This window comes from Quercus suber, unplaced genomic scaffold (assembly GCF_002906115.3).
Source record: "Quercus suber isolate HL8 unplaced genomic scaffold, Cork oak 2.0 scaffold_23, whole genome shotgun sequence".
Lineage (NCBI taxonomy): Eukaryota > Viridiplantae > Streptophyta > Magnoliopsida > Fagales > Fagaceae > Quercus > Quercus suber.
Window position 1 is genome coordinate 238,958 of NW_027069488.1, and position 27,137 is coordinate 266,094.

At 35.0% G+C, this 27,137-nt stretch overlaps 1 protein-coding gene across 4 annotated transcripts; it reads left to right on the plus strand.

Moving 5' to 3' along the window:
- Window positions 1-4,302: 4,302 nt before the first annotated feature.
- On the plus strand, window positions 4,303-26,681 carry LOC111988745 (probable ubiquitin-like-specific protease 2A). 4 transcript variants are annotated; one of them, XM_065765115.1, is made up of 15 exons: window positions 4,303-4,631; window positions 5,936-6,001; window positions 6,108-6,173; window positions 6,261-6,487; window positions 6,693-6,848; window positions 8,190-8,387; window positions 8,455-8,530; window positions 14,541-14,649; window positions 15,338-15,412; window positions 16,357-16,488; window positions 19,829-20,029; window positions 20,130-20,185; window positions 20,262-20,355; window positions 21,074-21,164; window positions 26,413-26,680. In XM_065765115.1, exons 1-15 carry the CDS (start codon window positions 4,466-4,468, stop codon window positions 26,590-26,592), a joined length of 1,893 nt encoding a protein of 630 aa, XP_065621187.1. In that variant the 5' UTR covers window positions 4,303-4,465; the 3' UTR covers window positions 26,593-26,680. The 4 variants fall into 4 exon arrangements, with proteins under 4 accessions (XP_065621187.1, XP_065621197.1, XP_023876299.2 ...); XM_065765125.1 differs by lacking the exon at window positions 26,413-26,680 and adding an exon at window positions 23,246-26,387; XM_024020531.2 differs by having other exon boundaries at window positions 4,304-4,631; window positions 6,261-6,466; window positions 26,413-26,678.
- Window positions 26,682-27,137: the final 456 nt, after the last annotated feature.

The following is a 27,137-nucleotide window of genomic DNA, read 5'->3' on the forward strand; positions in this document are numbered from 1 at the left end:
CAAATGAATTATTGGGTGCAAAAAATTAAAAGTCTAGATCTAATATATATATATATATATATAATTGTGATTGGTTTTAAATGTACCTGTGCATATGCACAAAGTTACATGCTAGTTTAGATAATACAAAATGCTTTAGAGGCATTCTCACAAAACTTAGACCCCAATACACCCAAAATTACTCTTGCACATAAATACAATTTTCTTTCTCACAAATGCAAAGCTCGTTCTCACAAATACAAAGTTTATAGTTTAAACTAAAACAATAGAAGTTTTCTCTTCTTAAAAGTTGCTGCACAACCTCTTCTACAAAGCCTCCTTCAAAGAGATTTTTTACTCTCACATTTTCCTACATTGTCACACCACCTTAGCTTGAAAATTGATCAAATCTTAGAGCATCAGAATCAGTTGTTACTAGACGTGGCAAAACGGGCGGGTCGAGTCGGGTTTGAGTTGGGTCAAACGGGTCGCGGGTTCAAAACGAGTCATCTTAAGCGGGTCAAAATCGGGTTCGGGTCAATCAGGTTGCGGGTCGGGTTGGGTTGACCCGTATTTTTCATATGAATTTTTTTATAAAAGAAAACAACATGTATCTGCCATTTGGAAAGTTATGCAACAAATTACTTGATGTAAAATGCATTATTTTGAATTCATCACTTATATCAAGAATGAACTCAGTTAAACTTATTAATACTTATTTAATAATTTTAAAATTATACAAATCCTAACATTACTATCTAAAACAAAATAACGCAAAGATAAGTAAAACAAATACACAAGTTTTATTTCTACACAATATCAACATTCCAAAATATAAAACAAAATTACAAATGACTTATTGGATAACTCATTTGATAAAGAATAAAAACATATAAAAAATTTACAATCTTGAAAATTAATTTTATAATCTATTATCAGCTGTGGTTGACACTCTATTTCAATTTAAGATATACTTTAAAATTTGATTGCTTACTTATTTATACATGGTCTCTTTATAAATATCATATTATTGTTAAGCAACACACACTCTAAAAAATATCATAATTTTTTGAAAAGTCGTTTATTTTGAACATAAATTATTAAAAAATAGGTCTAAGTATTCATAATTTATGTTAATTTGATACTTTAGCTTCACTATTTTCACACTTGTGAATGTTTCTCACATGTCTACAATTTTAAATTTATGTTTTTAACTCTACTGTAACCAGATTATCTTGGCATGTACTTTGCTATTTGATATCTAAAAATATTTACTCATTACAGAATGTTCAACCATTTATCTTTCAATTAATTTGCATGTAGTTACGTAAATGTATTAATTGTTTCCTTAAAGTTCACAATAAACAATTAAACCAATATTGTCTTAGTTTTACTATTTTTTACCAAAAAAAAAAAGTTTTAAAAAAATGGTTCGGGGTCGGGTCGGGTTGACCCGCAAAAAACACGGGTCGAGTCACGAGTCAACCCGTTTTTGTTTCGGGTCAAAAAAATCGGGTTCAGGTCGAGTCAGAAAATTCTGACCCATTTTGCCATGTCTAGGTGTTACAAAAGTATGTTATTTTAACACATCAAAAAGCCTACTTTATTATTTTAGTCCATCATTTTATAATACACTATACATCACATGATCTATTCTTCAATTCCATACTTTAAAATAATATATACAACACATTAAAATATATATACTTAAAACTCATCCCAATACAAAACAATAAAAATTGTACTTTTTGTGAACAGTAGGTTAGGAGAGGAGAGAGAGTATGATAAAAAATAAAAATAAAAATTTTACAATTTGTGAATAGTACCATTCCAAATTTGAAATGGTATTGTTCACCCTTACTAAAATTTTTAAAATTTGAAACATCTGATGAGGAAACTCTTTTGGTGTTTGGTGTGCCAAATGCCAAATATTTGGCATTTGGCACACTTGATGCTAGTGCTCTTACAAAATGAAAATCCTTTTTCACTCTATCAAATCTTGTGGCTAACTCAAATTGCAAACCCAAATAAAATCAAAATAGGAATATGAGACAAAATCTAACATCGTTTAGTTTCATGCTAATAATAATAAATTTAATGCAATTATATGTTTGAATTTAATGGAAAACGTAATATACTGCATCTAAGTTTTAACCTGCTAATTAAGAAATTACTAATAAAATAAACCAATAAATTATACGATTATCATTAAGATTTCCTCTCATATATGAGTGATTCAGTGCAACTAGTTTAGGAGGTCTTTCATTGTGCCAGCTATGTTAGTATCCCCTTAGCCTGACTGTACCACACTTATACAAGAGAGGGATCAAGTCTCTATTCAGTGCAGTTGATCAGTTGCAAAAACAAAAAAACAATGTTTAACCAATACACTCTTTTGAGAACAACCAATACACTCTTTGAATCTAGGCATTACTTTCTTTTCCTCTATTTTTTCAAAAACCAAATACATTGCCGTCAACACACCCAAACCACGTAGGAAACTCATCAAACAATGCAAATATTCTAAAAAGGCGTAAATGCACTTTTAGTCCTTACATTTTTCACTTTTTTCATGTGGTCCTTACATTTTATTTTTATCACTTTTAGTCTCTAAACCAATTAACACCTGACATTTTGGTCATTTTCGTCACCCAACTCACGGCAAAAGCTAACATGGCTGACGATGGAATAAAAAAATAATATAATCACACACATTTATTCATTAAATTAAAAAACAAACATTAAAAAAAAAAATCATTAGTTTTTGGGAAGAACATGACTGTTCATATTCTTCATCTTCTTCCCTAAACATGTTTGATTGCCGAGAAATTTAAAATATCGAAGATTTAAAATAACTCTCTTCCACCATTTAAAAAAACCTACTTTGTATAAATTTCTAATCTTTCCTTTTCTTCTTCCATTTCAATTCTAGATCCTCTCTTTCTCTTTCTCTTTTTCATCGTGCATGTTTGTGTTTGTATCTTTCTTTTTCTTCTTCCTTTGTTCAAGCTTTCAATCCCTCACTCTCTCTTAAATCTTAATCTTTAACTCTCTTCTCTCTCTCTCTCTCTCTCTCTCTCTCTCTCTCTCTCTCTCTCTCTCTCTCTCTAAACCTGACTCTCTCTCCCTCTTTGTTGTTTGATTGATGATGGTGGTGTGGGTTTGATCGGCAATGGTGGAGTGGGTTTGATTGGGTTTTTCTGGGTTTTCGTGGGGCTGGGTTTTTCCAGCTTGATCAATGATGGTTGTGTGGGTTTGATGTGGGTTTGATATGGTTGTTCTGGGTTTCGGTGGGGCTGGGAATTTCCTGCTTGATTGGCGATGGTGGTGTGGGTTTGGTCGGATTTTTCTGGGTTTTCGAGGTTGGGTTTGATCAACAATGGTGGTGTGGGTTTGATCAGGTTTTTCTAGGTTTTCGGGGTTAGGTTTGATCGACAATAGTGTTGTGGGTTTGATCAGTTTTTTATGGGTTTCCATGAGGCTGGGTTTTTCCGACGACGGTGGTGGTGTTTGCTGCTTTGGGAAATGGGTTTGATCGACAGGGTGGTGTTGTTGATGGCGGATTTGGGTCAAGGATGGTGAGTTTGGTTTTGTATTTACAGGTTGTGGGTCTTGGATTTATGAACCTTGTATGGATGAACGTGAAAGAGTATTTGGTTATGGGTTTATGGGTCTATTTCTTGGATTTATGGGTTTGATTTACTAGAGGTTTCAATGTTGAATGTGTTAGAATTTTCTGTGTTGAGATTGATTGTGAATGTTGGCCGGTTTGGTTTGTCTTGATTTGGTGAAGAACATGAAGTTCATGTTCTAAGGAAGAAGAAGAAGAACATGAAGATTATTAACAGCTAGTTCTTCCCAAAAACTAATGATTTTTAATTTTTTATTTATTTATTTTGATATTTGTTTTTAATTTAATTAATTGATGTGTGTGATTATATTATTTTTTTATTCTACTATCAGTCATGTCAGCTTTTGCTATTAGTTGGGTGACAAAAATGACCTAAATGTCAGATGTTAATTAGTTTAAGGACTAAAAGTGGTAAAAATAAAATGTATGGACCAAAAAAAAAAAAAAATACAAAATATAGGGACTAAAAATACATTTATGCCTTCTAAAAATAATAATAATAATAATAATAAATTCAAACAAAATCACAATATTTCTTAATGCCCAACAAAGCAAATCCACTTGAAAATGAAGGCCTAAAAACTAACAAAAAAATGTAGGCCCGGTTTGGGCCCATTAGAACAAGAGAGAAACCAAACCGAAGTCTTTTTAACTTCCCCAGTACACTGCACTACACTATGGACTAGTGTCTGAAATTGGTTGACTAGTAACCCGTTTTCCATTTGACCCATCTTTTCCACTATAGCTTTCAAAAGAAACACATACTAGCAAAAAAAAAATAATCATTTTCCTGTCATTTGAATTCCCAGCACTTTTATTTCATTTTCCTTGTCTCGGAAGTTGAAAGGCCCCCCAATGAGTCGGTCTTCGTCAGGAAAGCGATTCGACGTGTTCGAGTTCGCCGAAGAGGACGAGCGAGTCGAGAAAGCCTCTCAAAGGTTCTTAGGCATGTTTGGAAAACCTAAGAAACCCAAACCCAAGCCTCCTTCTCCTCTCTCCAAGTACACTTTCCTTCAGTGCTGTAAGTCTTCACAACGCACAAACACTCTCTCTATCAAGTTTGTTTGTTTGTAATCACAATCTTTGTATTATTGTTGTTATGGTAATAATTGTTGTTAACGTTGAAAAGCTATGTGCATTGAGGAGGGTTATGACTTAAGTACAATTTTGCTGAGCTTTGTGATCATGGTAGGAAATGTGATACAGAGTTTGTGTATATGTGTTGGTTTTGAACTTGTGTTAGACTTTTAGATTCATAGAAATGTGTACATTGCTGATTTTAATTTGTATACACAGGAAAGCTCTATGGTGTTTCTGTGTTCGTGATATTTTTTGATAAGTAACGTTAGAAATTTTATAAGAAAAACCAACCAAGTACACTGGAAGTGTACTATAGTGGCACAAATCAAGAACCCGGATTACAACGATCAATAAGATCAGGGAGAGAAAAACAGGAACAAAAAGGCAAAATTAAACTCCAATCAAGGAGTACTAAAGTAAACTATTGGCCCTTAGTATTTGGTATCGATTTCATTTTGGGGTCCTTCACATTTTAAAAATGTCATTTTGGCCCCTCATGTTTGATTCGCTTTTCATATTATGTTTGTGGCATCATTTGGGCACCGCTTATCTAGCATTTAACGGTCAAATTACTAACAGAAATGCACGACAGGGCTAATATGATAACAAAATCAAACATGGAGGGCCAAATTGTTAATTTTGAAATGTAAAGGATCAAGATGAAAACAAATCCAAATTTTAAGGGGCAAAAGTGTGCTTTAGTATGGTACTCACTAAGATCATAACTGTGTATTTTCAAGTGTTTTAATATCTGTCCTTCCTTCTTAAATATAAATAAAAGGATCAGATTAAAACACTTGAAATAAATGATTTTGATTGTAGTGGGTTTGATAACTCAAGGTACTATAGAGCAACCTTGCATACAGAAGTTGCTGCTTGCCTTCAATAAATTTATTTCAAAACTGGTGGGCATCTTAAGCTCATGCCATTTAATTGGATTTTTGAGTAATGCGGTGGATAGCTCTGAAGGTTATACAGTCACTGGTGTTGGCTATGTCGAAACTGAAATCCAAATGGGACCAAATTTAGAATTTCTGTTCTTTCAGTTTTCTGTGGTTTTAGGCCTTGTGGGACGGGTGGGACTACATGCACCTAGGGGAATAGTCAAGTGCTTGAAGAGCTTTAGACACCCAAGTTTGCCAAAAAAAAAAAATTGTGTTCTTAGGCCATGTATCATTCTTTAAGTATTTATGCTGTATTGTGAAATATTTTTGTATAATTTTCATTCCTATACTTCTTACATAGTTGCACAAGATACGAAGACTCCACCTAAGGAAATCAACAATGCACCAATTGACATTGATGCTGAAGGTACGGGTCATCAATGCTTTATTTTTGTTATGTAAATGTCGACATAACTAATTTTCTTTGTGTGAAATATGTTTGTCTAATTTGATTTCCTATACTTCATACATAGTTGCACGAGATAGCAAGACTCCACTGAAGGAAATCAGAAATGCACCAATTGACGTTGACGCTGAAGGTATAAGTCATCAATGCTTTTTTTTTGGTTATTTAAATGTCAATGTATCTAATTTCCTTTGTTATGTTTTCTCTGAGGCTGTGCTAGAAACCAAGAGTCCACAAAAGGAATTTGATGTAGCTTCACAAAGATTTAAGACTCTGCGAAAGAAAGTTGGCACTGAATTGTTAGACATTGATGCTAGTGATACGGATCATCAATGTCCTATGGAATTATCAGTTGAAGATGGCACTGTAAGAGCGGAGACCCCTGGGTTGGATACCCTTCTGCTGTCTAGTTCTTCAAATTCTGAAGTAAATGCTTATGCCAATTCAGTTATCTTTCTTATCCTGTTATCTTGAGTCTTGAATTCTCTTTTTTGGAGCAAGTTGCTTTCCAACGAGAGACTTAAAATCTTTGAGTATTTTAACTGCCAGAAATTATATAGACAGCAAGTCTCTTTTTCAAGTACAAGAAGTCAGATATAGATCTTGTATATCATCTGTAAGACTGTAACTAATCAAATGGAAGTTGTTGCAGAACAAGGAAGTTGGATTGGCTTCAGATTATGATGACAACATTGGAACTTGTTCATCAACTTCAGACTCAAGTCCTGCAATTGATTTTAGCTCTAAACTCCGTACAGTTTCACTAGAAGAACAAGTGTCAGAGGATGGTTCTGGTGGATATGAAAGTGTAAGTGTATTCACCACATATTTTTATGATTTAACAATTGATATTGTTATCTGACAGCTCTATGAAGAGACAGTTTATGAAAAATCATGGGGTTTGGAAAGGATTTTTTTTAATGATTAAAAGTATGCGAGTAGAAATTTTGTGCCACCTTCCCCCTGGGGGGGGGGGGGATGTAAAATCTTAGCTTACTGAAGAAGCCAGCACTAAACTAAATGCTAAAAGAAAGACCCCTTAAGATCTTTTTTTTTTTTTTTGGACAGTCAACAGTGTGGTGGTATATCCTTTGTACAAGAGTACATGACAGAAACTTTGTCAACAATTTGGTGTCTACTTTATGTTTGGACTTTGGAGACTTGAAACTATCACATTGCTTCTCTTACCATCAGTGCAGTCCAATAGAATTACATTAGAGGGACAATTCGTTTTGTAATCTTGAATTTTTTGCTTGGGGGATACCAAAATACTTATAATTGTATTACCTCGTTCACAGTTCTGGCAGGTGGGGGGCTGTGTACATGGGGTTTGCTCCCTAGGGGTGAGTCCAAAGGGCCCTACCTTGGTGAGGTTCCACGTCATCAAAAAAATTTGTATCTTGTTCTTTGCATTACCCATATGCCATTTCAAACATGGATAGGAATTTTGTGTGCATAAGAAATTCATTATTTGGAAGTTTAAATTGAGCTGAACTAGCTAGAAATCCTGGCACTTTTACCTGTGTTCACCTAGGAAGCCTTTTTGCAGCTATGACATTCATTAGATTTTAAATAGATAGTTATATTTCTAAGAATCTATTGGAAGCCCTTTCAAAATGAGGTTTTTGTGGAAGGACTATCCATATATGATTATTGTAAAATCCGCTTACTGCAGAACCATTCATTTGCTAACATATCCAGTATTGTATCCCAAAGCTTAATCCAACTTTAGAAGCCTCTGTGGCCTGTTTAGTCTAGCCTTCTTACCTTCCATAATCAACTGAGAAATGCTCAAGTACTTGGCTGTTTGGAGGGCCTGAAGAAAGCTATTGACTTGGCTCGGGAGGAGTATTTTATTAATCGGCTAGCGTGGAAAAATGCAAATACTTCTGTGCAAGATCCATATGGATTTAAAAATGGTGTTTCTTTAGGATTGTAGGCTTGTAAACCCAATTTATTCACAGTTCATAGTCCTTTCTTTTGTTGGTTTTATGAAGCATTTACCACTCCCACTGCATTTTATACTAGAATGAGTTACTTGCACATCTGAAAGTTGTTTCATTTCACTCTTTTTGCAAGGTGCATCTTTTCTCGGTTTCTTTTGAGAGGTTGGATTTTTTATGGGACTTTGAATTTGCTGGATTTGCAGGACATTGTAAATATGACTGTTCATGTGTTCCCAGATTTTCTTATTTATGGGGATATATATTGCACGAAATGTCGGCTCACATTTTCAAACAGCAGCATCAAACTTGAGGGTTCAACTGTAAATGGGCTCAAGGAAATCTTTAGCTTTGAATGGGCTGTTGGTGCTATCACTAAAATTGAGTCAGAATGGTTTGGAAGGGTGAGTTACATTGACTTTTCCTCTCTTTTGCTTACATATAGTCCAACTTGGTACTTGTTGGGTGTAGGTTGAAACTGCTGTGGTTAACCTTCATCTTAAATCAAGGGGTTCTAGAGGAGCTGGAAATGCAAAAGAAACTTCAGGTTTGTGCTTTTTCGGAAAGTAATTGTGTTGGAACTACTCCTTAATCTATATGTATCACAATGGATCAAACTAATCAAGTTTTTGAAAGACTTTTAAGAATTTTAATTTGACATTTCTACAAGACTTTGTTGTTTCTTGCTACATTCTTTTGGTTTAATATTTAATACTAATGGTTCACACATCAACTATTTTTTCCCCCTGATAAGTAGGAATTTTTTTTGGAAACGTGACTACTTTATGCAAAATGGTATAAAGAAGCCTAAATAATTACAAACAAATACAGAAACTTATATACAATGAGAACATAGTAATAGAATCATTATTCGTGAGTCTCCAAGCTCAAGACTAATCAAATAAAGTCCCAACAAAATGATCTAGAAGCCGATCCCTTGATCTCTCCAAATGCTCAAACATTCTCCTATTCCATTCTTGCCAAAGAATCCAGATCAAACAAAGTGGAACCAAATTCCAAATATCCTACGAATTTTTTCCTAACCAATTCCTCCAACCAAACAAAATACAAAGGCTTTGTTTAGGTTGTTTTATCAATAGGTTTGAAAATTCCTAGTTGTTAAATTTTGCATCTCATAGTTGAAACAGTCATGAAATGCTTACGATGTTGGACAGACTGGTATACTCTTTACTGGGGGGTTATCCTATTAAAAGCCTACTAACATGTTTACCTACTCTTACCTTCTTAAGACTTGTTGGAATGAGGTTCAAAAAGATTCAAGAAATTTCCTTTTGTTAGGATTGTGTACAAAGAGAAAAGATATTGTGGATTTATGGATTTTTTTTAGTCGGGTTGTCCATCTAGAGAATTAATTTTCTTTATTCAGGTTGTGGTTTAGGGATTTTCTACTAATGAGCTTAACTTTGGCCAAGCAAAGTGCTTAGACCTTGGGGTTTTGTGATTCAAGTGTGACTAAGTGCACTTTTAACAGCATTGTTCCACACACACTGCACAGCACCTTCACAATCCAAATCCACACACAAATCCATATAATCTTTTTTTTCTTTTTTTTTTTTGGGATAGGTAATGAAAAAATTTTATTAATTAAGAAAAAAGCAGCCAACCCAAGTACATTGGGGATGTACTATGGGGGCAAAAATCAAGAACCAAAATTACAATGATCAAGTAATGCAAGAAGGGAAAAACAAGAAAAATGCAACAAAACCACACTCTAAACAAGGAGAGTATGCAAGAAAAAAGATTTGATCTCTAGCAAGGACCTCTCACATCCCTCAAAGCATCTAGCATTCCTTTCCCTCCAAATACACCACATCAAGCAATGTGGCACCATTCTCCAAAAATCTATATTGCAATGTTGCTTGAATTTACCTTGCCAACACTCAAACAACTCAAACACCTTTAATGGCATAACCCTATGAATTCCAAACAAACAGAACACCAACGACCACAGCTCAGAAGCTATGGGGCAATGAAGCAAAAGATGATCCACCAACTCCCCACACCTCTTACACAACAAATCCATAGTTGAGGGTATTATAATCTTTCCCACTTAAATCCTAGCCATTCTTGTTTAGTCACGCATTGTATTGTATTGCTTTCGAGCCACACAACATCTACCAAGTTGGCTTCGATACCATTTATCATGATTTTAAGCAAGTGTTAGCAACATATACATTATATATTAAAATGCAGAGTCACAATTTAGGTTTTTCTAATTTCTTATATAGCTTAAATTGACATATTAAATATTCGACATGGGACGTAGCACTTGCGCAACACTTTAAGCACAATCCAAATCCACATACAAATTCAAACAATGTGGGGGAATTACAATGAATGGTTGAACATTACTAAAAATTTTGATACCTAATCTTCCATGTTATGTAGGTTCAAAAATGTTTGTCCAACTACCGAGAGGGAATTTTAAGTCTAAAGGAAATTCTTTCACAACTTTTCAATTCGAGTAGCAATACCAAAAGGCATGGGAAAATGAGAACGGAAAAAAGTTTATAAACTGGTTTCTCCTTTGGACGGGTAAATCTTCTTCCAACCTACCAATCTCATTTCCATTTTTCTAGTCCATTTTCCCAAACTTCTCTTCATTTGAAAGTAGAACCTTATGGAAAACCCAAATATATCATGGGTAATTTGACACCTTGCAACCAATAATATTTTCTATCATTATTCACAATTCCTACTCATGTGGCTAATAAAATTGAAAAGTTGCAAAGGGATTTTCTATGGGGTGATAGCAAGACTCATCTGGTTGGATGGGATAAAGTTTGTGCGCCTATAGCCAGTGGTGGTTTGGGGATAAGGAAACTTACTACTTTCAATAAGGCCTTATTGGGGAAATGGTTGTGGCGGTTTGGGAAGGAAGAGGATCGGTTATGGAGAAGGGTGGTAGCTTTAAAATATGGGGTAGAATAGGGGGGTGGGGGGGTGGACCTCAAAGCTAGGTAGGGGAGTTCATGGGTGTGGTTTGTGGAGAGGTATTCGTATGGGATGGGAGGATTTTAGCAAAAATTGTCAGTTTGTTGTTGGGTTGGGGAATAAAGTGAAGTTTTGGCAGGATGGGTGGTATGGGGATCAACCTTTTCAATTGGCTTTTCCAAGGCTGTATGCTATTGTCATTGATAAGGAGGTATCTGTAGAAGCTTCTTTGTCAAGGCAGGGGACAGAGGATAGAAGAAGTTGGGATGTTCGTTTTATTAGAGAATTTAATGATTGGGAGATGGATGAAGGGCTGCATTTTCTTCATATATTGGGAAATAATACTCCTCCAATGGCTATGGGAGACCGGATGAGATGGAAGTTGAAGCCTAATGGGAATTTTGACATCCGATCATATTATAGTAAATTAAGGGACTCTCCCTCAATTGTCTTTCCTTGGAAAGCTATATGGAAAGCAAAGGCCCCTAGGCGAGTTTCCTTTTTTGTTTGGTGTGTAGTTTGGAATAAGATCCTAACGGGTGATAACTTGAGATTGAGGAGTTTGGTTTTTGTGGACTGGTGTATAATGTGCCGACATTGTGGAGAGACGGTAGATCACTTACTTCTTTACTGTGAGATGACCTATCGGTTATGGAGCTTTGTCTTTATAACTTTTGGCTTGCCTAGGGTTATACCTAGATCGATTCCAGAGCTACTTTTTGGCTGGTGGAATTGGTTGGGGAAGCAATCGTCTCAAATTTGGAATTTAGTTCCGTTGTGCATCCTATGGTGTATTTGGAAGGAACGGAATCGGAGGACTTTTGAGGATTTGGATAGTTCTGGTGATCAACTGCTTGCTTCTTTTAGTGGAACTCTTTTTGATTGGTCTCGGGCATGAGGACTCACGACTAGTGATTCTCTCCCTTCTTTTCTTAGCTCTCTTTCTCTTTGTAATTAATATGCTGATTGGCTTTCTTTTTGTTTTTTCTTTGGTTTCTTTTTCTTGTATTTTCTAGGTTTGCTCTATGTTCTTCATGCATAGAGTAGCCTTTCATATATATAACATTCTTACTTATCAAAAAAAAAAAAAAAAAAAATTTGCTATATATTCAAAACCCGGCATATCACCAATATGTATTAATTCATACTTTCCTAAATTATTTTCAAGCCTGCTTTAACTTCAAATTAGAGAACAACACATTTCAAGTAATGTAGTTTGATTTGGATTAGTCTTGCAAAAAATTAGAGTATCATCTACAATTAGAAGATGAGAGATCATCAACAATTATTTTTAATGCTTCTCACCGTATATCCAAATAGATGGGATCATTAGCCCCTAACAACGTTCTACTCAAAATCTCCATTACCATAACAAATAGAAGTGGGGACAATTCATCTTCTTGTCTAAGTTGTCTTTGCCCATGGGAACTATTAAAAAATCCATCAAACTGCCATTAAACAAAATTGAAAGTCAAAAAATTGATATACTTTAATAACCCATTTCCTCTTGTTTGCGAAATCCACATTGCTCCATATATGGAAGAAAATTCCAATTTACATAATCATAAGCTATCTCTAAATCCAATTTGCACAGACAATTGTCCCAGAACTCTAGATTTTAATATTTGGTATAGATATTTGTTAGCAATAAGTATGGAGTCTAAATTTGTACTTGAAAAAAAAGTCTAATATCTGTCTCCATTTGGTAAATGCATTTTAGGATTACTTTTGAAGCTTTGCTACTTGCTACATCACTTCATGAAAGGATCAATTATTGGTGTTTAATTTTGATTTTATATATTTTTAAGTAATATATGACATCAATTAGGGAACACAATATTAATATGCAAGATATCCCAAAGAATTATAACAATGGAGTTATAAAAAAAATTAGAGGGACTCAAAGAAATCTACAATAGAATGGCTTTCACTAGGACCCAAGACACAAGACCATTCGAATAATGATCTAATGAAATATGACTTCAATAGACCCATAAAGGCTTCCACATCCTTGAAAATACAATGCTTAAGCTCCCTCCATATTAGGGGTGTCCATGGATCAATTTGGGTTAGGTTTGTGCCTATCTTAGACTCAACTTGATCAGGTGGGGAAGATTGGAACTTGCTACTGACCGTGAAGGAACGTTGGATCAGATGGATTGGGCCTCATTAGGTGGTAGGTGGGTGTTGGTAAGAGTTGAGTTTGGGTGGGGGGTTGAGATTTCGCCAGATTTGGCTGAGATCTCCTTATATCAGCGGAGAGAGAAAGCTTAAATTTTACCGGAATGGAGGCAAAATCAGTGATATCTAATAGGAATATTAAGGAGGACAACAAAGGAACCTTCATACGGATGAGGAAAATGGAGAGGAGTTTCGGACGAGCCAGGTCTATCAAGTTCGAACTCTCTCACCCGTCACTTGAACTGACTTCATTGGATTTGCATATTCAAGTACTGCCGCTGACTGCCATGCTCATTGGATAAGTCGGAGTCTGGATCAATTGAAGGCAGGTCTGTCGAGTCTGGTCGGTACGTAGACACCCATATTCCATACTAGGTTAGTGTCCACAACAGACATAGGGAGGCTAGATTCTAAACTAAGAAAGAGTCTTTGTGAAACCAATTATTCCATTTAGTTAAAAGTTCAATTACCCTCTTTGGCATCACCTGTTGAATTCCAAACACACAGAAGACAATTGTCCACAATGCATATGCTATTTCACAATGCAGCACTACACATAGACCACCAATCTACTAACATGATTCCTCTCTTCATGAGAATATTGCATGTCAAAATTGTTCCCTTGGCTGTCGTCCACACAAAGAATGCAGCCCTATTTGGAACCTTGGCACACCAAATGCTTTTCCAAGGGAAATAAACCTCACTCGAGCCTCACTAGGCAACATAGAATGAATGAACATCAAAGCTATCATTACCATTCAACCAACACCTAATTCTTTCAGGGCCCTCTCTCTTGGTATATTGGAGTGTAGTATATTAAGAAATGAATCAACTAGCTCCAATTACCAGTCATTAAAATCTCTAATAAGCCTAACATTCCAAGAGCTTGCATTCCCATCATTTTGACATTCCAAGAAAGAGTTAATTGAGGCATCTTTATTAGCTGCAAAGGCATACAGTTCTGGGTACATCTTTAAAGATTGATTCTCGTGTCACTTGTCTTGCCATAACCTCACTAGGTTACCATCCCCCCTATCCTGAACTGCTCATAGCTTACAAATCTATCCCAATCCACGCTAATACTCCTCCATAAGCTACCATGGGTACTTCCAACTTGCTTTGCTTTTTTATCATTTTCAAATATCCCTGCCTTCAAATTATGTAATGGATTTTTCTTTTCTTTTTTCCTTTTATTTTTGTAATACATTTTGTGAATGATTGGAAGAAGTGTCTATGACTCTTTTTCTACAAAGCGAGTAAAAATGTGTTGACTAATACTTATGTTACTGTAAGTTAGATTTCTACTTGATATGTCTCCACTTTTCACCAAAAATTGTTTTACCTTTGCTGAAACTGGATTTTTAAGTGAATATGTCTGAATAGATAATTTATCTATGTTTATGCTGCCCCAATGCATGCAGGAATTGAGCTCTTGACATTTGCAATTAATGACCCTCATTGGTCCAATAGAGAGGAAGCAATCAAATCATTGGATGTGAGATACAAGAATATGTGGAATGTTATTTTTGAGTGAGTTTTTCTTTTTGGCTTAGTAATTTTGTGTTAATATGTTTTTGTTAGAATTGTGTAGTTAGATGATTAAATTTAAATTTACCTTATCCTATTAGCTTAAGCATTTGGGACAATTGATAATTTGACATGGTATCAAAGCAAGAAGTCCTAAGTTCGATTCTTGTCTCCTCCACTTTACCTCCCATTTAAATTCTCATGTGTTGGGCTTCACCTATAAAGAGAAATTTGCACCCAAACGTGAGGGGGAGTGTTAGAATTGCATGGTTAAATGGTTAAATTTACTATATCCCAATAACTTAAGTTTTTGGGACAATCGGTAATATAACAGTTTTCTTTTTAAATAACTGAAATGTTCATGTTTTTTATAAACTAGAACTGTTTCATTTCTTTAGTTTGTCCACTGTATAACAGAATAGGTTAGTTATAGATTTTGAAGTTGATTGTTATATGCCATTTGGTATCTTTTCATATCTTTCTTATGAATATGAGACTTTATTTTTCTGGTGAAAAGATGTGGGTAAGCTTCCATGGTTTTTTTTCCCCATGGGCTTTTATTCTGTTCGTACATCCATTTTCAAGCACACATTTTTCTGTTCCTCAAAGAACTTCCACTTATCTATTAAAACAGCATTTCTTTAATAATTTTGATTCACATTGTTTAATTATTTGTGTTATTTGCTTGCAGTACTGATTCAGAAAGTAAAGAACATACTTTCTTGGGGCAGAATGACTTGTTCATTTCAAAGAATTATCTTTCTCAGTAAGTCAAAGCAAGTCACATATGCTTGCACTATCATCTGCCAGTTTAGATGGTTTCTGGTGTTATGTGGTCTTCTACAATCCACTTACTATAATTCCTGAGTTTTATGAGTCAGCCTTCTTTCTCATCCTTCTGCTGCTGCTCATAAATCGCTGTAGTCATGTTAGAAGGTCAAAATGTTTATAGCTCTCTTGACTAAACAAGAAGTTAATTATCTTTAAATTATAATATCAAATTGTCCTGGATTTATATTGACAAAGGTTGAGTTGTTCAAGTTACTAGTGGACTGTGGTTTTATAGGTTAGATGGTTTATTTCATTACATGTGCATATTCTGATTTGAACTTGGTTATTGAAAACATGAGAGGCTAAAAAAAATCAACGGAGCATGTGAATTACAGAGTGAGATGTGCAAAAAGTCATATTGAATATCAGTAATGACTCAGAAATCTAGATCTACTGCAATAATATTGTAGCAGCAGTATAATAGTAAAAGTACAAAAACTGGAGCACTACCTACAAGTGAACAAATATTATCCCAGCCAATTTTTTTGACCTTTCCTTGCCTTAATTATTATTATTATTATGATATATTTGGTTCTTCTATCACTCTGGAAATATGGAAAATTATTCATCGATTAGGTGCATGATTTAACAAGTACACACACATGCTGATATATGGACATTCAGTGCTATGCAAACTGTGATTCCAAATGCGAATTAAGTCTCTTTTTGTATATGTAATTAATTTTAATCACCTGTACATATGATGCTTTTTGGATGAAAGTTCATTCGTGCTCCTCTCTCTCCTCCCCCCCTCCCCCCCCCTTGATAACTGAAACCTCATTCATGCTCGTAAACTTGTTGATCATGATTATATGTTCAATCTCAACCTTCTTTTTTCCTCTCTTTTTCTGTGCTTTGATTTAATTTTATAAATTTCAGTTTTGATGAGCCCTTCAAAGATGTTTTCTATCCAGAAGGGGATCCTGATGCTGTTTGTATCAGTAAGAGAGACATTGAGCTTCTCCAGCCAGAGAGGTTCATTAATGATACTATCATTGACTTTTATATTAAGTAAGTGAAAATGTTCCAAGGGTTTTGCTATGGTGAATGTGTCTGAATCACTATAGTTTTGTTTCGTGAGGCCATGTTTTATTTATTTGTATATTTATTTATTTTATTGGCCTTGATAAAATCGTACATGCTATTTAAAGTTATGAGAAGTGGTTTGTGCGTACGTATTCATGTGCAAGATCTCTACATAAACAAGAACAACAATCAAGCCGTAGTCGCAAAACTTTGGGGTTGGCTGTGGATCCTCAATAGACTAATCAAAGTTGGATTCATGCATTCTGCCATTCTGTCCTAGCCAAAGTCATATTCTGTCTCTTACTTGACACTCCTTTTTTACTACTTCTATTTTGGTTATTTTAGGTCTTCCTCTACCTTTTTTTTTTTTTTTTTTTTGGTTCCCTTGACTTGAATCATTTCAAGCACTTCACCCTCATCTTTTCATCAATTATGCCCACCCCTATTTTAAAGCTAATTTCCTCATTTCAGATCTATCTTTCTTTGTACTTTAGCCTATCCATTTTAACATTCTCATTTTATGAACATGCTTTTTAATAGCCCAACAGTCAATACCATATAGCATAGCTTTAAAAGATATTTCTTATCTATTTTTTGTTTGGGTTTTAAAATAGTAATATTTATTTGGAATATTTTTGTCTCTTTAATGCTGCTTATACAGTATAACTTATGATGAAGTTTTCATCTTGGAGCTGCAATTTAGGGTTATTTGTCAAGAAGTTGTAGCATTTTCAGTTAATATATTATGTAGGCACCTAGGAGTCTGATTAGGACTATCAACAGAGAGCATGACAATGAAATATTTAAAAGATATGGGAGCAAATGTAGGGGTCCTTGCTTAGCATTTGAAGCTGCAGTGTAATTGCTATGAATCTAAGAGGGTGCTTGGTACATGCACTTAAAAACTGAAAATATGTGTTTGAAAACATGTGTGGAAATACGTGTGGGTGAAAAAGTGTGTGGAAATACGTGTAATGTTTAAAAACTGAAAACATGTGTTTGAGTTGTGATACCAAACGGGCCCTAAGCAATTGCAAATATTTAACAGTGGTAGGGCTTTGACACCGGTTGATATTAGTATGCGAAACATCCCCTGCTTTTGATTTAACCATCCCAATCTCTTTCACTTTTCTTGTCCTTCACCCATGTCAGAATTTAATGCATTTGAAAACAATTCAGGACAAGGAAAGGTGAATACTTCTTAATTACAAAGGCAAAATTAAAGTTACCAATAAGGTTTTCTTTTTTGTTTCATGATGAATCTAAGCAAAAGCAATCACAAATTATGAGCTCTGCTGATTTATGTATTGTCCTCTTTTGGAAGATTTTTCTTTGCACACGCTCTATGATGACCTTAGGCTTTTGTCACCATAATATTTAGCCACCCCTAGTGAAAATTTTAAGCATTTCAATCTCTTATAATAATGCTGATTGATGTTCTATATAATAGCCCCTTAGTTCGTACGAATTATTTTGATTAATAAAAATGACAGAAAGCTATATGCATGAGTGGTAAGATTTAGTTAAAGCATTGCGCCTTGGGTCTAAGAAATGATTTTTGAATAGGTGTATTTTTTTCTTATCAAGTTGGAATGGGTAATGTTAGAGTTGAAAGCAAGGAAGCTAGTCTGAGGAAGTGCCAAAATGCCAAAATCTCTGCTGTGTCCATGTTCGACACATATTGGACACAGATCTGCTGGGGACACACACGTGTGCCCAGATGAAACACACACACATATAGAAATATATCTTTGGACACAGTTGGAACACGCCAGAGACACGATCTTGACACAGTAAAGTGAAAATTTGAAAAGAGAGGCAAAAGATGGATTTTAATTACCCAGCAAAATTTGAACCATTGATCAAGCTACTCAAATCAAATCAAATCAAATCAAGGAAGCACAGGTGCGCCGTTTTGGCCGGTGCACTCGACTTGGATTTGTGTGGACGCGGATGCACACGCGTCCATCGATGATTTCTTGCAGCTTGATTCAGTCTGAAACGATCCGAAATAGGACTCAATATGGGTCCGATTTGGTCCGAAATGGTCTGAAATTGGACCTGATATGGGCCGAAATACTTATATATATATATATATATTAAAAAAAAAAATGTTAATTTCAAACTTATCTTTTATTTAGTTTTAGTTTCAAACTTTCAATATTCTAATTTATGAACATCAAGTAATGGTTATGCATTCACTTTATTATCTATTATTGCTCTTAAATTGATATATGTTTACCATTATATGAAAAAAAATGCTTAGCAATATATAGAGGATATAAATAAAAATATATTTAATAATTAATTAATAAACATATCCTGCTGCACCTGCGACCTACTTTTTCAAAAATTTTCGTGTCGCTGCACCACACCCGAGCCCGAATCCGCACCCATGCTTACAAGAGTCAAATTGACTCCTCATTTTCACCCCAATCGACTATCTGCTCTCCCTCTCCCTCTTCTTGCTCTTGCTTTGGGTCTAGTACCTCACTGCCTCTGTTACACAATTTTCTTTGGTTTTCATTCGTGGTTTTTCCAAATGTTACCGGTTTATCACTTATATCTTCTTCTGTTTTTACCCAAGTAGCCTGTATGTTTGTTATGAAAGAAAATAAACCATTTTTAAGTCACTTAGTTTTTATTTTATTTGTACCCTTAACATCATTTTATAGGTGGCACTTCTTTGCTATCTGTTAATTTCTTTGGCAGTAAATTCTAGATATATTTTCAAACATTTTGATGGTTTTTCTAGTTATATTGTCATGTTACTGTTGTATAGTTGTACCCTAGTTTTTCAATCGTAATGTTTATATTGTGTCTCGCCCGTGTTTTGTGTCTGTGTTCATTCTTCCTAGGTGAGGCAGTATTTAATGAAATTGTCTGGTAGTATGGTCGGGAATTAGAAACTCAAACTTAATTAATTTGTTTTTGCATCAATTTGTGAACCTTATGTCATCAACTACAAACTACGAAGTATATAAACCATGTGAAAAGAAATTAAGTAAAGAAAATCAGCTTCAGTTTTGGTTGGAAAAAAAGATGAACATAGGCATTTTGTTTATAAGGAATGTCTTGTTATCTTATGACTAAGTAAATTGTCTCAATGGTTCACGTGTATACATTAACAAGGATTCTCCTTGGCATATTTATTTATATTTATTTGAAGCCTGATAAAATTTATGAGTTGGCTGTCTTGTGAGTTTAGTATAATGGTTCTTTCCCCCTTAAGGCACATACTAATACATTCAATAAATAGTTGTTTAATGTAGCTCTTATTTCTAAATGCTAAAAGATACCACCTACGAAATCTGACCTGTTTCAGACATTTGAAGAATAAAATTCAACCTGGGGAAGAGCATAGGTACCACTTTTTCAATAGCTTTTTCTTTCGGAAGCTTGCTGATCTTGACAAAGATCCTTCAAGTGCTTGTGAAGGCAGGGCAGCATTTCAACGTGTCCGTAAATGGACAAGGAAAGTGAATCTTTTTACAAAGGATTACATCTTTATTCCTGTAAACTACAGGTCAGGCAGTGGCTGCGCAGATAACTTGCTTGTACTGCTGAAGAATGACCTCTTATTGTATTGCTTTCTAATTTGAGTTGTTGATGCATCTATGTGGCAGTCTTCACTGGAGTTTGATTGTCATCTGTTACCCTGGTGAAGTGGCTAATTTCAAAGGCAAGATCTTATGTGATTATCACTCTGTTATATTTTATAGTCTTATCCCTATATTCAATTTAGAGCCATCTTGCAGATGAAGACATTGAAAACTTGCCCAAGGTACCTTGCATCTTGCACATGGATTCTATTAGAGGAAGTCACAGAGGCCTCAAAAATATTTTTCAAAGGTAGCCTGCCTTCATTTCATGTTCATAACTATTTACCTTTGTTTATGCGAATGAGCTTTGGCTCAAATGGCACTCTATCTTCCCATAAGAGTGGGTCATTTTAAGGTTGTGGGTTGGTTTAAAACCCATTGGGTGTTATGCTACCTCTTTTTTTATTAGACTGCTCACCTTTGTTTACTTGTCGTCATTATGTTTTTGGCTAGGTCCATGTTTACCATATAATTTCATTTTTGTATGGATAATTTATTGTGAGAGATGGGTTGCAACTGTAGTGCAGAAGTATACAAGATTGAATCCTCAAAGACAAAAAGAAAATTAAAAGTGCAATGAATAAAAATAATCTTAAAGTGACAAGGAGAAATTAGAATCAATTTCTTTGCAGAATGTAAATTATGAATTTTCCAATTTAATATTTTGGCCTTTATTTTGTGTTTGTTTGTTTGTTTGTTTATTTATTTTGTGTTTGTTTGTTTGTTTGTTTGTTTTTTTTTTTTTTTTTTTTTAATAAATTTTTTCAGTCCCAAGAGATTTTGTTGATGAGGCCAAAATTGGCTTGTGGGAAGGACCAATGCTTTAACATAGATTTGTAGTTTCTTTGAGAAGCTCAGAGACTATTTAGCTTCATGAGTCATTTAATCTCAAATATTTGAGAATAAGAGAACTAGATTATTTTAATACGGACAATGACCAGCTTCATTTGTTTGTGATGAAATTCCAGCTACTTATGCGAAGAGTGGAAAGAGAGGCATGGTCAGACAGCAGCAGAGGTTTCTTCAAAATTCTTACATTTGCGATTTGTTTCACTTGAGGTATTGCCTTGCTTTTTAGTTTCTGTGATGGATATTCTAGAATTTAGTAAAGAAACAATTGCTTCCTGAGATAAATACATACTCTCTTCATTGAGTTAACCTTTTCTTTGTGGATGTAGATGTGCCATATATTTACTGAAAAAGAGTAGATTCTACCTTTTGTGTTTCGTTAATTGCCTTAAGCGGTACATAATAGGGAAAATGGACTAGTTTAATATGGACATCATCAAATTTGGTTATTGTACAATGCACGAATTAAAAAGTGATATTATTATCCTTTTACTGCATCAAATATGTCTAGACCAATATGAAAATTCACTGGTTTGTAAAGGGTACTCCAGCTGATAATGTTCTGATCTTTTCTTTTATTAATTTATTACTTTTCAACTGGTTAGGTTAAGTGAATGAGGTGTAGTGAGAGAGCTTATACAACTTTTACAAATGAAAGTTTGTTCGATACCCCCAAAAACCCCAAGTAATAGCCATGCTTTTGCTGTTTGATTATTGCATCTTTAGAATCTTCATTTTTTTCTATTAAAAAAAAACAAGAATATTAACTTCCATTTGGCCATTCCTTCATTCACAGAATATTATTTGTCCTTTGCTCCTGTTATTGCCTGCTTGGGGCATTGCCAGACAGACTGATGAATCAATCTATCATTTCGATAGTATGATGCTGCATATTCTTAAAGTGGAGCTTGGGGAAAAAGTCTTTCTACCCCTAGCAAATTTAAAATTGTTGCTGGATCACCTGTGTCCCCTCTCCTTGCAAATGCTAAAGTTCCTTTGCTAGTTTCACCACTTTCTGTAGGTCATTCTAGTATTTAATTTCAATTAAATGCAATTGTCTGAAGAAGTCATATTATTAGACACCATCATCATGAGCTGAAGTAATCTATTATTCTAATAAAATATCCTTATATAAATAAATTCATTATCAGAAATGTGCCTTTCCTATCATTTCTATAGGAACACGCTACATATTGGCAATGGATAGCTGATCACATTTGTACCCTCTCCTTGCAAATACTACAGGCTACAGCTGTGCTAGTTTCCCCAATATCTCTAGGTTATTCTGTTGTTTATATCCATAAATTCCATTTTCTGAAGAAGAGTGTCACACTAATGGAGCTGTGCTCAAATATTCTTTTCTTCAGAATGGTTTATGCTGTTTGTATATCTATAAATGACTAACAATGTTGGTTTTTCTTCTCCTCTGCAGTCCCCCATATAATTTCAGAAGTGCATCCCATCCAACTTATTAAAAAAATAAATAAAACAACTTTATTCATCTCACACTCAAATCTTAATTTTTTCCCAGAAGAATACTCCACTCTGTCACCAGTTCCATAAGCTGCGCTGGTGCTTTTGTGTCACTGCTCTAAAGCATGCTATGAATCCCATGGTTGTCCATAGCACCCTTCATACTTTTACATCATGGTTGCATTTCCTAGTGAAATACTTTCTACAGATTAAGGAAACAAATATGAGTTTTGTGCTCAGAAGTGCATTTAGGTTGTCAACCTGTGAATTTCTTAAAATCCAGGTGTGGGAAATTATGTTCACCATTATATTTTGTGATTATTATATCATGCAATCACTAAGCCCTAGTGTATGGCTTTGTGCATGGTCCACCAAATAACTTCCTAAGCCTGCACTATGCCTCAAAAGTTCAGATAGTTTAGTTATTTTATTTGCATGGAAACTCTAGGTGCTATGGTTCAGCCAACACCAAAAGGAGATTGCATTGCACGTGGATAACAATATAAGATGATAAGGATAATAGTTTTCAAGTTGAATTCAAATAAGCTTTTGCAGTAGACCTACAGTAGATTAGGATGAGAATTTCTGCAATAAATTAGGATTAGGATTAGGATTAATATTTGTATTTCAATTCAAAAAGGAGTTGGGTCCTATGTTTTAGGAATTTGTGGTGATGAGGATTATCTCTTCACTAGTATTTATGTACGTAGGAATTATGAATGAAGCAAGCAAAAATTAAATCAAAAACTCTATTATCCCTCTCAAGTTCAGGAGGCTAGTCACCTCAAATTGACTAAGTTATCTTTTTAATTTTCCAGTTCACAACATTTGGTATCAGAGCTAGATGATGAACAACCCCAATCCACCACCCACACATTCCACAACCAATGACGACCGCATATCAGCCTTGGAAGTTAGTAATCACTCTATTTGGAGGCAGGTTGAAGCCCAAAGGGAAGAGTTTGTTAAAGAGTTTACTAATATAAAGAAAACCATGGAGGCTCTCTTCGGTGCTATTGCTCAAATGGGATGAAGAATTGAAGGAATGGACATCCAAAATAATACGACTCCTCACAACAGCCATCGTGAAGAAGGCTCAACCAGCCGGAATCATAATCCTGAAGGAAGTTCACCCAATCGTAACAGCGGCTCAGAGGGAACTCAAGGAGGGACAATTGGGGCTGTACAAACCCGAATTTCCCGAGTAGACTTTCCTCAATTTAATGGGGAAGATCCCACCGGGTGGATTTACTAGGCAGAAAAAATTTTCAAGTACCAAAAAAAATGCAGATGAGGAAAAGATAGCGCTCGCTTCCTTCCACCTACAGGACGATGCTCTCCAATGGTACCAGTGGTTTGAGAAAACACAAACAAATGTTTCATGGGAAGAATTTACACATGCCTTGTGTGTTCGTTTTGGACCCTTTGATTATGAGGACTTTGATGAGGCTCTAGCCAAACTTTGTCAAACGGGAACAGTTAGAGAATATCAAGCCCAATTTGAGCGAATAGCATCCCGAGTGCAAGAATGGCCAGAGAAAGCTTTGATAGGGAGTTACATAGGAGGATTGAAGGATGAAATATGATCAGAGGTGAAGTTGTTTCGTCCTACAACACTTGTTCATGCTACCAACCTAGCTCGATTACAAGAGGAGAAACTCCAACGCATTGGTGATCAGCCCCCCAAAACTGGTCTCATTCCTTTACCCCAGCCAAGATCTAGTCCAAATCCAACAAGTAACTCACAAATATTACCTTCAGCAACATTCAAAAAATTATCATGGTCCGAGATGCAAGACAAACGTGAGAAGGGACTCTGCTATAACTGTGATGAAAAATTTGGACCTGGACACCATTGTAAGACCACCCCACAAGTTTTCCTACTTGATACTCTTTGATGAAGTAGAAGCGTATGGAGGAAAAACACTATTCCCTCACCAGAATCTTGAGGACAAGATTCGCCTTCAAGGGGAAGGGAATGCTATGGTTCAGACAACACCAAAAGGAGATTGCATTGCACGTGGATAACAATATAAGAAGATAAGGATGATAGTTTTCAAGTTGAATTCAAATAAGCTTCTGCAGTAGACCTGCAGTAGATTAGGATGTGAATTTTTGCAATAAATTAGGATTAGGATTAGGATTAGGATTAATATTTGTATTTCAATTCAAATAGGAGTTGGGTCCTATTTTTTAGGATTTTGTGGTGATGAGGATTATCTCTTCACTAGTATTTATGTACGTAGGAATTATGATGAATCAAGCAGAAATTAAACCAAAAACTCTATTATCCCTCTTAAGTTTAGGAGGCTAGTCACCTCAAATTGACTAAGTCATCTTTTTAATTTTCCAGTTCACAACACTAGGCCTAGTTAAGTAATCTAGAATTAGTGAGAGTTTAAGATGTGCTTGTTGCTTGGGAATCAAGTTACATTAGTTCCTTCAGAACCAAGAAATTCTCTCCAAGCATTGTTTGATGGCTGCTCCACATTGTTTGATGTGGTGTTTGTGGAGTGATAGGAATAACCGGTGTTTTGAAGATACTGAGAGAATTATGTTTGATCTCAAATTATTTTTCTTTAGAACTTTGTTGGATTGGATGTCAGTTTTGTAGTCATTCCTTATGGACTGTTATTGAATTGCTAGATTTATGTAATTTATGTGATTGGTTGTAAGGTCTCCTTTTGTATACTTCCTGTATGGTTGGGCCTTCTTTTTGATATTAATAAAAATAATATCATTGCTTATCAAAAAAATAATAAAAATTCTCTCTTAGCAATGCTTCGATTGGTGAATGGAAAAGTGAGCGAACTCAACTCAGATACCTTTGGTATGTACTGTTTTGTTTTGAAGCAGCACTAGGCCTAAAGGTTAATCTGAGTAAAAGTGAATTAGTGTCAGTGGGATTTGTGAGAAGGGTAATAGAGCCAGCTTGCATATTTTGAATTGCCATTGGGTTCCAAATTTAAGGTTAAGAGTTGTTTGGAATTCTATTATAGAAAGAATGGGCAAAGGCTTATAGGGTGGAAGAAGTTTTATCATTCAAAGGGAGGGAAGTTCACTTTGATTGTTGAGAGTACGCTACCCTTGTTTGTTCTCCGTTGAAGAAGGGAGGGCTGAAGATTCGTAATCTTAGTACATCTAATCAAGTGCTGCTAGGTAAATGGCTATGTAGGTTTTAAGGAGAGAGGTATTAGGTTTTACTGTGTTTTTTTTTGGATAAGTTTATAATATAAATTATCAAAGGAAGTTTGACTGTGTATTATTTGTATATGATGAATTTTAGGGGGGATACCTTTTCACAACATATAAAATTCTCAGTGAGGGATAGCACACTAATTCGGTTTTGGCATGATTGTGGTGGTGAAGGAACTCCTACCTGAAAGATACATTGCTTGAATTATTTTGGATGGAACCCAATAAGAATGCTTCAATTGCTGTCCAAACAAAATGCAAAATTAAAATGACGAAGGAATATAAATGAATCATGCATTTTCTCTCTTCTTTGGATGTTCACAATGAAAGGCAAGTAACCTTGTTTAAAAGGAGGGAGTGGTGACTTTTTGGATCAGCAGACTATTATCACCCTCCTTAAAATAATATGCATTATTTAATCTTATGTTACATTATCAAAATTCCCTCCTTGATTCTGTTACCCCTGATTTTGCCCAATTTTGCATGGAACCAAAAGTTGACATTGTAAGGGAATGGAATAAAATGGGGCATTCTCCCTTAAAGTTGCATTCCATTTATTTCCTTTCCCATTTTCCCCCTTCCCACATAAGCTATAATTATTTCTTCTCGTTAGTACATACATTAAATCACATAAGCCCTTCTTAAAGGTTGTCTTGTAAAGCCAGTCCACTTGTTACATATAGAAGTTTAGCATCTGTTAAAATTATTCTCATTTTATCAATGATTCTTAGCTTTTATAGACTTTGTGAAAATTATTGTTTTTTCACTTTTTGTTCCATTTTTTATTCAGCTACCGCAGCAGGAAAATTCATTTGATTGTGGTCTTTTTCTACTCCATTATGTGGAACTTTTTTTGGAGGAAGCACCTATTAACTTCAACCCTTTTAGGATAACAATGTCCACCAAATTCGTAAGTGATCTGATCTCATTTCCCAAGCATTTGGTGAGAATATCATCATATTATTATTGATTTTAATGTATTATCTTTAATAATTGTCAAGTTCACAAGACAATAGGATGTGACATCTTTTCTTTTATTGGTAAGTAGCTCATGCACCCGGTGATTTTTTTTTTTTTTNAAGTGAATTTAGATCCAATGAAACCTAAATCACACAATCCACAATAATCAATAGTAGATACAAAGTCAGCCATTTGTTTTCTTGGACGAATACTTCCACCTTCCTTCTCCGAGAGACTCATAATCTCATTAAAATCACCAATGGCCAGCCATGGTAAAGAAGACGTTCTTTTTAGATGCTTCAATTTTGCCCAAGATTCATGCCTTTTAGTCATATCCGGATGACCATAGAAACCTGTAAAATGCCACCAACCAACTTCCCCACCATTGACCCATGCATCAATATGATTTTGAGAAAAAGTCTTAATATCTACCTTCAACTCTTCTTTCCACAATAGTATAAGACCACCACTACTTCCAATACTAGGAACAACAAAACAATTTTTCATTTTACATTTCTCCTTAATCAATTCCAGCCAATCTTTTTTCAGCTTTGT